Consider the following 16,637-nt stretch of genomic DNA (forward strand, 5'->3'; position numbering starts at 1 on the left):
TTGTTGAAGTTTGTGTGTATATCACATCACCCATGTCCTCCAGAAACTCTGTTCTGCATTGCATCCAGTCCAAAGTCCTTGTCCTCACTCGCAAAACTCCCCATATAAGGCCCCCCCTTGCTCCCTTTCGGATTGCCTTCACCACCACACCCCCTCCCGTAGCCGTCGCTCTCCCGACAACACCCTCCTTTTTCCACCACGCCGAACCTGGCACCCAACCTGGGGCTGGGGGGCCTTGGCCATCTCTGCTCTCGAAACCCCCTTACTCGACACCCCCTTCAAATCCCTCCTTGGAATCCAATCAAACAAATAAAAACAGCTGTTCCAGATAGCCTTTAACAGCCAGGTGGAACAGTGGTGCGACTGGTTACACCGTGTGCCTCACAGATCTCAGGACGAGGGTTCAAATCCTGTCCCCGCCTGTGTGGAGTTTGCAAGTTCTCCCTCTGCCTGCGTCGATTTTTTTTTTTTTTTTTTTTGTGGCCACTCCGGTTTTCGCCCTCACGCCATTTGTTGAAGACTCTAAATTGGCCGTAGGTGTGACTGTGAGCGCAAATGGTTGTTTGTCTCTATGTGGCCTACGACTGGCTTGCGACCTGTTCAGGGCATGCCCCGCCTCCTGCCTCAAGATGGCCGGCATAGCCTCCAGTGAGCCCCGCAACCCTTGTGAGGATCAGCGGCTCAGAAAGTAGATGTACTTTAAAATGTTTCATTTTATTTCATAAGATCTCCATAAAATAAGTGTATTATTATCGTAATCGGTATTCTTGACATTTCACAAGTCAGCTTGCAGGGTTTAACCCGACTTCCTGAGAGGTTTTGGTGGGGTTGCGATGCTACACCAGGGCGGGGATGTTTATTGATTTTTGTATTTTTAGTCCAAGGTTACGAAGGCCAACGCGAGCCGCGGTAAAGCCGATGCGCACCTTTTGATCCGTTTTGCTTATTCTTTGATAACAGAAAGTCTACGTTGATTTAAATTCATTCGACCGGAGCAACGGTTTTCATTCCGCGGATTTCCCGTCGTCTTTGTAGGACGGTGCGACTCCGTGAGAAAAAAACAAAACAAAAAAAAACGAGGCGTCTATCGATTTTTGAATGGTGTCCAAATTTGGACAAGGGTGTGTTGGGAAAAACAGAGTCAGAGTCTTTGCGGACACAGACCGAATTATCGCCACGTGCGTCTTCCTTGTTTGACAGGAATGATGCAGGGTGGTATGAAATTTGATCGGGGCTTATTTTTAATAGGGCGAATGCGTAAATATGCGATGCGCTCCGAAAGATGATTGTCAGAAATGATGCAAACGCAAAGTAGAGCAACAGGAGGTTTTTTTTCCACCCTTCCCCTCCTTCTTTCGATCGCTCTTCATCTATTTGGATCCGTCTGCCTGCGGCGGCGCCGTGCGGTGCATGTGGCAAGTCGGTGTGTGTGTGTGTGTGTGTGTGTGTGTTGTGCGGAAGCATGATTAAGAGTTTTGAATAATTGATGATTGCATCCCTCATTAAGTCCCAGTTGTGCTCTATTTTTACGCTCTGCAATTGTGCGGCATTCTACTCCACAGATGGAGTCGATCCATCAGTCACTTTAGACGCGGTTGACGGGGTGTGGGTGGTGGTTGCGGGGGGTGGGGTGGGGGTTTGTCCGGGGGGCGGGGGGGGGGGGGGGGCGCTAAATCACATTGAGTGGACATCTTTAGCGGCACGGGGGCATAATGAAGTTGACCTTGAAGCTTGGGGTGTGACGGTCCGCGTGGTCGTCTTTTTGCCGAAGCGGGCGTGTTATTGTCCCTTACGTCATGTGACTTCGTGTATATTCTTCTTTTTCATCTCTATTTGGAAACAAGCCAAAGAAAACAGTAAAACTCATTTAGCGTTAATAAGGACAACACTTGTTATAGGAAGCCGGCTACTATTACTGAGCAAAATAATCCAACCAACTACAGCAAACCAGCCCACTGTACTTAATTTATCAATGATTTTAATGTACCGTAAATCCCGGCCTACAGAGCGCACCTGGTTATAAGCCTCTCCCGGTACATTTGTAAAGGAAATACCATTTGGTACATAGATACGCCGCAGCTGTGTAAAAGCCGCAAGTGCCCACATTGACACCCTCATTGAAACACGAGAGATTTACAAAGAAACACGGTACACAGAGAGAGTTTAACGCTAGTGCCGCAACGGTAACGCTAATGCTAGAGCCACGCTAACAGGGGCGATTAAATAAAAAGGTACTGGTAAAAATCACTGAGATACAGCAGTAACACGCTAGCGCAGCGCTAACAGGGCCGGACCGGTAAAAGTCACTTCCTCGGCACATATATTCCACCGGTCTCTCTATCTGCTCGAGTGCCCCGTTGCAGCCGTTAGAAAAGAATGCACAAATTAGCCGCATCACCGCATAAACCGCAGGGTTGAAAGCGTGTGGAAAAAAGTCGTGGCTTATAGGTCAGAAATAACGGTGTTTTCATTCATTTGAGCGCTATCCAATTTTATATAATTGCTAAAAAAAACATTTATTCCAAAGAATTATGGATCTTCATTCATCTAGTTATGCCAGTGGGGCACAATGACGGACAGAACAAAGAAATCCTCTTCTATTAGATGGCAGGAAGTACATACAGTAATTAATCGGTCCATTTTTTGTGACATTTACTTCTGTTGGTGTGCCATGGGATTTTTCAATTGTAAAATATGTACCTTGGCTCTATAAAGGTTGGAAATCACTGATGTAGAGCACTTTGAAATGTATTTTAATTGTTAAATTGTTTGTTTGATGGTAAAGCAACTGAAGGAATCCAACCAACCAATTGGAATGAAGCAACCAAGCCAGCTCACTAATCACAATACATTAGTCAAGTAAAGTTACCAAGCATAGTTAAACCACAAATCAATCAAATGTGGGAAGCCAACAACTAAAACAACTGCTATAATTTCCCGTCTATAAGCCACAATTTTTTTCACGTGTTTTCAACCCTGCGGTTATGCGGTGATACGGCTAATTTGTGCATTTTTTCCAGCAGCCGCAAGGGGGCACTCGAGCGGAAAAGGCAAGAGTGAGGCCGGTGGAATATATGTGCCGAGGAAGTGACTTTTACCGGTCCGGCCCTGTAAGCGCTGCTGTAGCGTGTTACTGCCGTGTCTCAGTGATTTTTACCGGTATGTTTTTTTTAACTGGCTCTGTTAGCCAGTGTTAGCATTAGCATAGCGGCGCTCGTTCGCGTTAAACTCTGTGTACCGTCTTTCTTTGTAAATATCTCATGTTTCAATGTGAGTTTCAATGTGGGCACTTGCAGCTTTTACACAGCTGTGGCGTATGCACGTACCAAAAAGTATTTTCTTTCTATAAAAAAAAAAAAAAAAAGCCTCAGTACTCATTACTGAAATTGAACAGGAAATCGGCCATTTTAGTTTAAAGCAACCATTTTGGTTTCTTAATGACAAACTTGGAAGCAGTATAGTACATACAGTATAGAAAAACAAGGATTCATACTCACATTAACACCTATGCACAATTTAGCGTCTACATACAAGTGGGTGCCCGGACTTTTTCACCCCAAGATCTACTTTTCAAGCAGCCAGCCTCTCGCGAGCTGGGTTTCAATGTGGGCACTTGCAGCTTTTCCACAGCTGCAGCGTATGTATGTACCAAATGGTATTTCCTTCACAAATGTACTTGGTGAGGCTTATAACCAGGTGCGCTCTGTAGGCCGGGAATTACGGTAACCCAATGCAGCGAGCTAACCACTCAACTGAACTAACCAAATATAGTAAACCAATCAACCTATCTGACCAGTTTTCGTAAACCAAAATACATCAAACGAAATATAGAAATACAACCAACCAAACCAACCAACTGTAGCATTCCAGTTCGACCGCAGTAAACTAACCAAGCACATATTTGATTTAGTGCTTTTTCTTGCCTCCTTCTGTCTGTTTTGTCAGACATCTAACAACAACGTTGCTGTCCTTATTTGGCAGCCGAACAGCGACACAAATTTGCATCGTTAGCACAATTAAATGGTGTCAAGCTCCCCAAGAAATGCGTGTCACAGTCGGCGCGTCTTCACACCAGAGCTGCTCCGAACTCCAAACACGAAACCCCATTTTTTTTTTTTTTTAATTATTCTTCTTATTTTTTTAAGCCGTTTGTCTCCCTGAAGGCAAACTGCTTGTTGCCTTTAAATTGAAATCACATTCCAAGTGAAGACAGAAGCATCCTTTAATGTGGCGTGATGGACACATTTAGGTCAAGCCCAACCCATTCAAATTGGGATAAATGTCAGTTCTGCTTAAAAGTCTACAAGTTGTCAATAATTAATATAACACCAGCGTATAAACAAGAGTTCGCAGTATTCAGAAATCCATTTTCTTTCCATACCAACCAACCAGGCAGCCAACCCTCGTGAAACCAACCAAGCGACTTTCATAAACCAATCAAGCAACTGTGGCGAGCCGGCCAAACAAACGACCCGACTCGAGGAAAACTAACCTAAGAACCATAGAAAAACCAACGAACCAATCAACCAATTGACAGCCTGCATTAAGACAATCAACCAACCAGATTAATGAAGCATATTAAACCAACTCACTGTTGTAAAACAATTAGGTGGAGTAAAAAATAAATAAATAAATAGAAATTCATGGATGGAAATTGTTCCACTTAAGTCTTGAACTGTTGCATAATCATTATGAAACTACCATGGAAATGAGACTCCAGAACATTCCAACAGAATATTTAACAAATGTTTAATTGTATTTATTTATTTGTCTGTTTATTTATTTATTTACCATTTATTTATGTATTCATTCATTTATGTATTTATTTTTCTATCTTTATTTTTCACATTTTTATATACAAGCAGAAAGGGGGGAGTAAAAAAATACAATTAATGTACATTCATTAACAGGGGGATAATAACACCTTTATAAATGACAAAATAGGAGGGTTTAAGAGAGCAAAAAATCAGAATAATAACCTTAAAGGGAAAACAATAACAATAATCATAGTCGTCAAAAAAAGAAGAAAAATCATACCACCTCAAAGCACCTGACAACAAATGGTCCAAAAAGTATCTACAATGATTTACATATTTGCAAAAAAATAACCTTAAAGGGAAAACAATAACAATAATCATAGTAGTCAAAAAAGAGATGAAAAATGATACCACCTGAAAGCACCTGACAACAAATGGTCCAAAAACTATCTACAATGATTTACATATTTGCTTCAAGTTAAAAAAAATGTTTAGGTTTCAAATTTTATTAATATCGGAACCCTTAGGTGATAATTGTTATCGCAACAAGACAAGATGCAATACATATGACTTAAAAAAAAAATGAAAAAAAATACACTGCACAACACGCTAAAAAAAGATAACAATAATAATAATGACAACAGCAAAAGGAATAAATGGTGGGAACCAATGAACAAAATTACGATAAATTTCACATTATGTCGTATATTTTGATGTTATGGCATAATTTATCGAGTTTTTCCAATGTCCATCAAACTCCATTTTAATGATATCTTGAACCAATGTTTAATATTTTTTTCAAACCCGTATGAGAAATCATTTCAAGGATATGGCCAAACGCCCATCCGTAGCGATAGCGCAATAATGCTAATGCTCACATTTTGTAGTATCTTTTCTATATCGAAGTATTTTGAGGATTTTTTTTTTCCTCTCCTTCTAAATAATTACATGGATGTTTTATCCAGCCTGTTTAGCAAAAACAAAAAATATGTCACTGTGAGTCAACAGAGCTGCAGTTTTGTTTTGTTTTTATTATTCAATTTTACAACACTTTACTGTGAAAATAGCTCTGAGACAATAGCAGCTGCTGTCATTTAGGTCAAGTGCGATATTCATGAGTTTTTTTTTCGGGGTTGTTGTTTTTTTTTTTTTTTTTTTTTTTTTAAAAACTAACCAATGGCTTATTGATCACCAGTTTAACAGAATTACTTCGAAATATTCGACTCTGTCGGAGTCATCAGACGCGGCCCGCCTGTTAATAACTGACGTCGTTTCAGAGAGTTTGGGCAAAGTTCAACGATCAGTTAACTTGACTGGCTTGAACACACTCAAGACACGCGGTCACCATCTTAGGACTCTCACGCTGGTAAGTCTTTAGTTCTCCAATCAAGTCCGTTGAAAACGTCGTGCGAATCGCTTGGTTTTCCCATATCCTTTGCTTTGATTGACACAAGTCTCATTTTAATTTGGTCGCAATTGACTTCGAATATTGGGAAATCCAGACCGACGTAAAAGACAAAACAATATGTTGATTCATTAGATATTCTGGAAATGTGATGGATGAATAGTTGTCGAAGTGTGGTACGAGTACCGCTAGTGGCGCATGGGCTCCCTCTAGTGGTATTTAAAATAATCATTGAATTAAATGTTCAAACTGTGCATTTTTGTTTACAACGGTTCAGGTTTACAAACGTGAAAAATCAACCGAACCAACTCGCTGCGGATTGTCGGCAGGCCTGACCTTTAGCACGCGCCGACACCTGGATTGTTTATCTACGAGGGTGTGGAGTTGTACTGATGATAAGCGCAGAATGTCCACGCTGCATCTGGTTTCAAAATGCGGAAGTATACATTTCTGTTCCCAAAGTTGCAAAAAAGCACGCTTGGATGAGTGCAGTGTGGAAGAACGTGACCTCAACCCAGTCCAGACCCCTTTGGGGTGTCCCATTAGGTCCCATAATGGCTTCCTTTATGTCCCATTATGACCTCTTATCTCATAGTATGCCATAATATACCCGACGACTATATGTCCCGTAGTGTCCCATGATGACCCATCATATCGCCTATACATAGATTTCCGATGACGTCCCCACAGTCCCGGGAATCCCTTGTCCGCCATCTTGCGTGTCGCGACTAAACCTATCGATTCTGACCCACTATGTTCCACAGTGTCCCATGATGTTCCATAATTTCACCCATTTTTGTTCTGCATAATGGCTCTTATGTCCCATTGTGTCACATGTCCCAAGTTGTCCAAAAGTGTCTTACAATGTCCCCAATTATGAGCCAACATGTCCAACAATGTTCCTTTGTGTCCCATCATGTCCAATTCTTTCCAATATTGTCCAATATTTTCACCCATTTTGTCATTATGTCCCGATTTATCTTCATAGTCTTCCCTGATGTCCTGTGTGACGGTCTGATCGCTCCCCCGTGCTGAAAAGTCTCCTTGTGATGAATGCGCATGCGTGACTAACAGGGGAACTCTGGGTACGCAGCAGACGCTTACTGGGAAATCCCCTGGTCTCAAAGTTCCCCTTCTTCTATGTAGAGGCAGCTAACATACGCTATATCCCAGCCTTAAAACAAAAACTGATAAAAATATGCACACATATATGTACGTTCGCTGTGTTCGTATTTTTAGACGTCCATGGCGAACATGAACACTCGGCGGCAAGTTGTGGAATGCCACATGTTGAGGCATGGATGGGGATGTTTCAGACTGGCCGGTGTGACGGTCTGAGCGCTCCCCCGTGCTGAAAAGTCTCCTTGTGATTAATGCGCATGTGTTACTAACAGGGGAACTCTGGGTACGTTGCAGACGCTTAACGGGAAATCCCCCGGTCTCAGAGTTCCCCTTGTTCTACGTAGAGGTCGCTAACATAGGTTATATCCTAAACCTAACCTTAAAACAAAAGTTGATTTTAAAAAAAAAAAAAAAAAAAAAAAAGATATACACATATGTACGTTCGCTGTGTTCATCTTTCTGTAGCGAACATGAACACTCGGCGACAAGTTGTCGAATGGCACATGTTGAAGCACGGACGGGAATGTTTCAGACTGGCCGGACGTTTACAAAATATACATAATATAAAATATTCATCACAAGGAGACTTTTCAGCACCGGGAGCGCTCAGACCGTCACATGATGCTCTATTGTATTGTCATATGTCCCATTTTGTCACACAGTGACCCCTATTTTGTCCCATTATGTCTCTTGGTGTCCCACATTGACCCCGATATCCCGTACCATGGCTGGATGTTCTGAACTTGCAGTCCTGGTCTAGTCCCAGTCTTGGATTTCATTGTGTTTCCGTCGAGGTTTCTCTGATTTCTTTTCCTTCACGTGTCAGGTATCATCAGCTAGAACAAATAAGCAAATTATTAGAGAAAAATAAACGGACTGAACTTGCCACATCCCTCCGATCGACAATAGTTTTGTGGGTGAATGAGATTCAAGTGGATACTACCTTCTATTTTTTTACTTTGTCGGTGAAAATGTTCTAAAAATTTGTAGGTAGATGCTGGAAGAAGGTGGATGCCTAGTACGCAGTGAAGTGGGGGGGAGTTCACTAGTGTTGGATGTTGTCCAAATACATCCCAGTTCCGTTTCTCCCTTTCCGTCCGCCTGGCAGACTTTATTGATTTCTGGGCACTAAGCTCCTGTTGGCAACGTTCTGGCCGCTGTCACACACACACACACACACACACACACACACGATCACAGACATTGTGACACCGCCAGCCTGTTGGCAGCGTCCCATTTATGGACGTCCAATCTACGGCCCGCTCCGGGTCTGCCCGCCAGACTCGACCGGCGAAAGCCAGATGCCGAAAAGCGGGTTCACGTCCTGCTCCGGCGCTACTTTTAGCTCGGAGGCCCGCTCGCCGCCGTACAGGTCAAAGCGCCACAGCGGCACCAGAGAGTCGCATTTCCGACTCGAAGCCTCATGCCACACATTCGCGATACATATAGAGTACATTATCAAATATTGCATTTCTCTGCAAGTCGGATAGGATTAATACAAATTACGATTCTATTTGTTCTCCTACTATACAAAATTTAAGATATTATTCATTCCAATTTTAACAATTACTTGAAAATGTAGATGTTTCACTACAATTATGATGTGATATGATTCATTCCCATCATAACCCGACAGGATTCACTTCCATAATGTTTCTTTCGTTATAACCTTTCTTCCAATTACAGGAATTCTAGCGAGCCCATATTGAAACACAAGATATTTACAAAGAAAGACGGTACATAGACTTTAAGGCTAGCCCAGCGCTAATGCTAGTGGTAATGCTAAATCCGTGCTAACGTTAATGCAAACGAGGCCAGTTAAAAAGAAACTTACCCCTAAATATCACAGAGACACGGCAGTAACACAGCAGAAACACGCTAGCACAGCGCTAAAGCTAAAGCCAACAGGGGCGGTAAAAGTCACTTCTTCGGCACATATATTCCACCGGTCTCATTCTTGTCTTTTCCACTCGAGTGCCCCCTTGCGGCCGTTAGAGAAAATGCACAAATTACCCGCATCACCGCATAAACCGCAGGGTTGAAAGCGTGTGAAAAAAATCGCGGCTTGTAGGCGGGAAGTTACGCTATTTTTTATGACGAGTCACTACAAGTATAATATGGTCAAATTTATTCCAATTCCAATACAATTCATTCCAATTACGACGCAGTCGGATTCAATCACTCAATTATGATACGATGCATTCAGATTACAGCAGAATGCAATTCACTCCCATTTCATAATGAAAGGATTTATCTCAATTACAGCACAATTCCAATTACAATACGATCCAATTCACTCCATTTATGAAACCATATACTCAATCTACGATATAATTCAATCATTAAAGATGCAATAGAATACACTCCAAGTACGACATAAACAATTACAATTACAAACTACATACCTTAATTTCCAGTCTATAATCCGTGGCTTTTTTCACACGCATTTTTTCAGCCCTCTTAGCGCTGCGCTAGCATTAATACTTTCCTAGCATGTTGCTGCTTGTTACTGCCGTCTCTGTGATTTTTACCAGTCTGTTGTTTTTTTAAACAGCCCTGTTAGCGCCATGCTAGCATTAGAGCTGTGCTAGCATGTTGTTGCTTGTTACTGCCGCGTCTCAGTGATGGAGGTATTTTTTAACCGCCCCTGTTAGTGCTGTGCTACCGTGTTGCTACTGTGTAGCTGCCGCGGCTGTTTGTTTTTTTTTCAACCGATGTTTTTGTTTTGTTTTTTGTTTTTACCAGCCCCGTTCGTGCTACAGTGTTGTTGCTATGTTAAGCTAAGCTATGGTATTATAACTTTGAAAACTCTTGCCTCTTAAGGTGGCAGCGCTCGCGTTAAACTGTCTGTGAACCGTATTTCTTTGTAAATATCTCGTGTTTCGATGTGGGCACTTGCGGCTTTTACACAGGTGCGGCGTATGTATGTACCAAATGCTATTTCCTTTACAAATGTACTGGTTGAGGCTTAAAACCAGGTGCACTCCGTAGGCCGGGAATTACGGTAAATCCTTGACACTTTGCCAAATCTGGCCATCGCATCATAGATAATAAAGATCATACATCAATGCTTTTGTTTGCTTGTTTGTGTCCCAACTGTGGGCATGTTCATATGGCAGCGCACATCTTTGAGCAGCTCCGGCGGCTTTTTGGAAGGATTGAAGAGCTCACCGCGTTCCCCCCTTCTAGGCACTGGAGCCGAGTCGTTGTAGCACTCATCCCAAAGAAGCGTCTTCTTCTTCCGACTTCCTCCAGAGGAACGAGCATATGTCTGGACCCAGGGAGACATCTGGAGAGCGGCTCGGTGGCACATTTTTACCACTTCTTAGTCACAGACTAGCAGCTGCTATGTTTGCAATGTGTGGCACCGCAAGCATTGTGGTGGTGTGGGTGGAATTCGAAAAGCCTTTATTTCCGCTCTATAACACCTTCACCTTTTCTGGCGTGGGTTTGTGTGTGTCCAACTACCTGTCTACACTTTTTCGATAAAAACGTTCTACAACTGTATATGTAAAGTCACACAGTGCAAATGAATTCCTGTAGCTTCAGCTTTATGCAAATGGTTACCAAATGTAAAATGAATCTTCCTTGTTTCAAGTGTCGTGAAGTCGGACAGCTGCCGCTAAACGGGGAGGGACCATTTTTATTGTGGGGTGGGCAAAAGCTATCAGTTAATGGGATTTTCAGAATCTTTCTCTACGTTCAGAATATTTTTTTTTTTTTACAGAGGAGAAACTCAAAACCGAAATAAATATAAAATGTGAATAGAAATAAATAGTAAGAAATTTGGGGGGGAAAAAATGACAATGGACTGCAGAAAAAAATGGAGTATACTACACAACGAAAATCTGATTTCAGTTTTGATCAAGAAGCATTTGTAAGGGATTTGTGACATTTCAAATGCAGAAAATTTAAGACTCACTGTCACAGCTAAAACTCGCGAATTTTTGATGGATGCTTGATCAATAAATTTAAAACAATGTAGTTTTTTTTTTTTTTAATGTTGGGTACTGAGCCACCATTAAAAAAAGTTTCATTACACAGTGAAAATTGAAACATCTTTGAAAGCAACCATCCACCGATCCATTATCGGAGCTGCTTATCCTCACAAGGGTCACGGGAGGTTGGGCACGCCCTGAACTGGTTGCCAGCCAGTCGCAGACTTTGACAACAGAGAAACCTCAAAACCTCTCTCAAAATTTATCTAAATTATCTATTTTAATCTAAAACTGTTAAGTACCTTTTACTCTGCCTGAAGTTAGCTTTGAAAATGAAATGTATCCATCCATCCATTTTCTTAGTTGCTTATCCTCACAACGGTTGCGGGGAGTGGTGGAGCCTATCCCAGCTGTCAACGGGCAGGAGGCGAGGCACACCCTGAACCGGTTGCCATTGAGACAAACAGCCGCACTCACAATCGCACCTATGGGCAATTTACAGTGTCCAATTAATGTTGCATCTTTTTGGGATGTGGGAGGAAACCGGAGTGCCCGGAGGAAAACCCACGCAGGCACGGGGAGAACATGCAAACTCCACACGGGCGGGGCCGGGATCGAACCCGGGTCCTCAGAACTGTGAAGCCAACGCTTTCCAGCTGACCCACCGTGCCGCCAAAATGTATATTTCTTTTATTTTTCTCAAGCTGGTGAAGTGAGGTGGGGAGCACCATGTAGACAAAAGTACCGCTTTCCCGCCAACTCGCACCAATGGGCAATTCTAAACCTTTTTAGCAAGGCACCAAGGATTTGTGGATTTGTTAATTTGGGTGGGGGAGTGGGGGGGTTCCCTTTAAAACCCTGTTGAGCTTTTTTAACCAGATCACTCACTTATACGCTTTTTATTTTAAATCATGTCACACGCAATGAGCGACAGTTATTGGTGGACATTTGGTCTTTGTGGTCCAGTCCCCCCCATGAACAGGAGGGGTCCACTGCAAACTCGTTGCCATCTTTCTGGGAAATGTTTCCGTAAACCTTGGTGGAGGTCTTCTTCTTCTTCTTCAAAAAAAAAATAAAAAATAAAAAAAATCGATGTTCTTAAGCCGAAGAATGCCTGCAGTGAATTCGGCTAACGTGTGCGTGTGTGTTTTCTGGTCCAAGTGGAGGATTATCCGAGCCGCCTTTCGTCAGCGTGCGCTCCGGATGCCGTGTGAAAGGCTTCGTTCGGCTCGATGGGGGGAATGAACAAAATTGGAGGGACACAAAGGGAAGAGTGGGTGGAGTGTGGAAGGGAGGGTTTACGCTCCATCTTTTCTCTCCTGATTTTACTTCCTTTGGCTTCCCATTCCCCCCCCCCCGCCCGCCTTTTTTTTTATCCCTTGTTCATTACCGTCCTCTCTGTTCCCCTCACCCTTTACTTTTCTTCCCACTCATCTCCCTTCCCTCTAACCTCTCCCTCTCCCTCTCTCCATCCATCCATTTGCCGGAGCGGCCCTGCAGATAATGCCTGTAATTGGAGTGACTCGCACTTTTCCAGTGTGTTTGGACCAGATAAAGAATATTGTCAGCGTTTTGCCGACACGGCCTCGGCTGGCGGAATTAAATGGACTCTGTTCTGTTCAGTCGGCAGCAAATTAAAAGGCTCTCAATTCATCTGCTCAAGGCTTACAGCGGAGGGGGGGGGGGGGCTCAAATTCTCGTGGAAACACCGCAGACAAGGATGGGGATGGCGTCGGGGGCTTGTCGTGAGGACATTTTACCACCACCACCCCCGCCAAAGTGTTCCTCAAGAAGTACTCGGTGCTTTTTCTTTTCCTTCAAGTCTGCACTCGAACAAGGCGAGATGGAGAAGAGGAGGTCAGGCCCCGATATTCTCAGGGGGGGGGGGGGGGGGGCACCGATGCGGAGTGATTTATTCACTTGTTTTTGGCACCTGGCAACACTTGACCGAATTCGCCTTTCCGCGCAAATCCGAGAGCCGCTCGGATTCTGTTGACACCTGCCTGTGATCGCACCTTGTGGGCCCCTCGTGGTATAAAACCCGGGTTTGAAACTCAAGACCAATAGGCCAAATCCATCAAGCCGCCATTTTTTTTTTTACAGCACACGAAAGATTAGATTTTAGCTCGTAACTAATGGTCACTGATGGTGTAGTGGTACACACGCATGACTGGTGGGGGCAGCGTGGGATCGATTCCCGCTCGGTGATGGTGTCGATATCTGGCCTGCGACCGACTGGCGACCTGTTCGAGGTGAAGTCCGCCTTTCGCCCGAAGCTAGCTGGGATAGGCCCCAGCGTTCCCTTGTGAGGATGAGGGGTTTAGTTAATGGATAGATGGGTATGACCAGACACTCTGCTAATAACTAGCTATTTCTAATTATGTATCGTGAACTCATGGATATTAGCAGTTCTGCATTTTTTTTCCCCTCTTGGTCAAGAACAGGATTGAAAGCATCAGGATCAAAATCTAGAGTCGTGGCACAGAGTAGAATTCAAGCCAGCACCACTTCTGTCTGCATCTGACAAGGTGCCTTTTAAATCTGCAGTGCATGCTGGGTACAATGAAATCTTAAGACTATGAAGGTGTTCTAGAGGGAAATGTAATATCCAGCTTCAGAAAAGCTCAGCTGCTTTGCTAAATCTGGCACAGGACGTCTTGATCCTGTGCTAAGGATAATGAAATCTTAAGACTATGAAGGTGTTCTGGAGGGAAATGTAATATCCAGCGTCAGAAAAGCTCAGCTGCTTTGCTAAATCTGTCACAGGACGTCTTGATCCTGTGCTAAGGATAATGAAATCTTAAGACTATGAAGGTGTTCTGGAGGGAAATGTAATATCCAGCGTTAGAAAAGCTCGGCCACTTTGCTAAATCTGGCACATGACGTGTTGATCCTGTGCTAAGGATAATGAAATCTTAAGACTATGAAGGTGTTCTGGAGGGAAATGTAATATCCAGCGTCAGAAAAGCTCGGCCACTTTGCTAAATCTGGCACAGGACGTCTTGATCCTGTGCTAAGGATAATGAAATCTTAAGACTATGAAGGTGTTCTGGAGGGAAATGTAATATCCAGCGTCAGAAAAGCTTGGCCACTTTGCTAAATCTGGCACAGGACGTGTTGATCCTGTGCTGAGGATAATGAAATCTCAGGACTATCAAGGATTTCTTTGGCCTTTTGGTCGGAAAGACGTTTGTCAGTTGTGTTCCGCGGGCCAATTTCCTACATTTAGGGCAGCGGGTCTTGGACCTGTCCTGGGTACAATGAAATCTCGAGACCATTCACATGTTATGAAGTGCAAAGACACTCTGCAGTGTCAGAAATGTGTGGCTCATGGGTCCTCCATTGGGGATAAAAACCACATTGATGATTTCTCTAAACTGACCAACTTTGTCTTATTTTATTTATTTATTTGTTATTTGTTGTTCTCGGTGCAGCTCGGCGTGCGTGCGCGCCGGACGTCACGTCAGGGCTGAAGCCCCGCCACCCTCCCTCCCATGAGCCCGTGTGCCCGGACACGCACGCCCGGCGCCGCCACGCCACGCACGCACACCCGGCCCCCCAGCACGCAGCCGGCGTCCCCCACCGCACCAGTCCAGCCGAGCCCCGTCCGGAGCCTGAAAGGATGTCGACGGAGACAGAGCTCCAGCCGGCGGTCCGGCCCGGCAGCCTGAGGCGGGACTCCAGGAGGAAAGGTACCGAAAATCTGAGTCAATGTCGACCAGCTACAACTTCAAACAAATCTTGCAGATTTTATTTCCATATTTTACTGCCATATTGCTATATTTCTGATCTATCACTAAAAAGTATATCGTCCTTTTCCGTCAAATTATGTTTATTCATCTGAAAAGATTATTTTTACCTGTAACTTCACAAGAATCCCGTTAAATCCGAACACTGTGTGACGTAGTTATGCGCTGGTTCACTCTGCAAATCCATATTTTCAAGAATTTAGCAAGACATTCTGGAGTGATATGTGCTAACCGGTGTCAGAGAAAATGATTTTGGGGCCGCTTTGAAAGATGTGGCACTGGACAATTTACATCTGGAAATGAAATCTCAGGATTATTAGGGCATTATGTGTCATGACAAATAAAGTTACTGCATTATGGGAAGAATATGATAGATTTTGCCGATTGTAACACAAATCTAATTGATTATGAATGATTTCCAACAAGGCGACTCAATGAGGCAGCTGGTAAAGCATTGGCCTCACAGTTCTGAGGACCCAGGTTTGATCCCAGCCCCGCCTGTGTGGGGTTTGCATGTTTTCTACGGACACTCTGGTTTCCTCCCACATCCCAAAAACATGCAACATTAATTGGACACTCTCAATTGCCCGTAGGTACGATTGTGAGTGTGGGGGTTCGTCTCAACGTGCCCTGCAATTGGCTGGCAACCAGTTCAGGGTGTACCCCGCCTCCTGCCTGTTGACAGCTGGGATAGGCTCCAGCACTCCCCGCGCCCCTTGTGAGGATAAGCGGCAAAGAAAATGGATGGATGGATGATTACAATAACACAAAAGTTGTTAAAATATCAAATCACTACATACTTACTTATTACATCACGTCATCCCATGAAATAGCAAATATTTTCATATCACCACAAGCACCCAACTGATTGAAAGGAATCATGTGTGTTGAGAGAGAATTATAGAAATAAAAATATACAGGTGTCTTTTTTTAAAAACCTTAAAAGAAAAATCAAATTGAAATTAGTGGAACTCAGAGTTTAAAATAAGGATGACACAAAATGTAAAGTGGAAAAAACAGGAATGGAAAAAATGAAAGGGAAAAAAAATGAAAATAAAATGGAAAATGTAGAAAAAAAACATGAATGGAAAGGAGTGTATTAATAGAAAAAGTATATAGCCGGCGTGCCTGGTGCACGACTGGTGAACATAGCTCAGGTTCAAATCTGGTATGACGGTCTGAGCGCTCCCCTGTGCTGAAAAATCTCCTTGTGATTAATGCGCACGCGCGTATGTTTTGTAAACTTCCGGCCGTCCGTGCTTCAACATGTGCCATTCGACAACTTGTCGCCGAGTGTTCATGTTGCCTGTGGACGTATATCTTTTTATCAACTTTTGTGTTAGGGTTAGGATATAATGTATGTTAGCTACATCTATGTAGAAGAAGGGGATCTATGAGACCGGGAGATTTCCAAGTAAGCGTCTGCTACGTACCCAGAGTTCCCCTGCTAGCAACGCATGCGCATTCATCACGAGGAGACTTTTCAGCACGGGGGAGCGCTCAGACCGCCACACCGGCCTCACGTGTGGAGTTAGCCATGTCTTCCTCGCGTCTCTGTGGGTTTTCTCCAGGAACTCCAGTTTCCTCGCACATAACAAAAACTTGCATGGCATGTAGACTGAGGAACTCAAAATTGCCCGTAGGTGGGAATGTGCGCGTGAACGGT

General features: G+C 43.6%; 1 protein-coding gene across 9 annotated transcripts in view; it reads left to right on the forward strand.

Annotated features, from left to right (window-relative positions):
• The window catches only part of dab1a (DAB adaptor protein 1a), a 289,271-nt gene that overhangs the window by 184,634 nt on the left and 88,000 nt on the right, over window positions 1-16,637 (forward strand). For 5 of the 9 annotated variants that reach the window (XM_061824249.1, XM_061824251.1, XM_061824250.1 and 2 more), the window contains one exon: window positions 14,657-14,914. In XM_061824249.1, coding sequence (XP_061680233.1) covers window positions 14,845-14,914 — 70 coding nt within the window. In that variant the 5' untranslated portion in view covers window positions 14,657-14,844. Of the gene's footprint in view, window positions 1-6,083; window positions 6,124-10,473; window positions 10,589-14,656; window positions 14,915-16,637 lie in introns of those variants that run through there. The other 4 variants (XM_061824246.1, XM_061824248.1, XM_061824253.1 and 1 more) reach the window with 3 other exon arrangements.

Source organism: Syngnathoides biaculeatus, chromosome 7 (genome assembly GCF_019802595.1).
Source record: "Syngnathoides biaculeatus isolate LvHL_M chromosome 7, ASM1980259v1, whole genome shotgun sequence".
In the NCBI taxonomy this organism is placed as follows: Eukaryota; Metazoa; Chordata; class Actinopteri; order Syngnathiformes; family Syngnathidae; genus Syngnathoides; species Syngnathoides biaculeatus.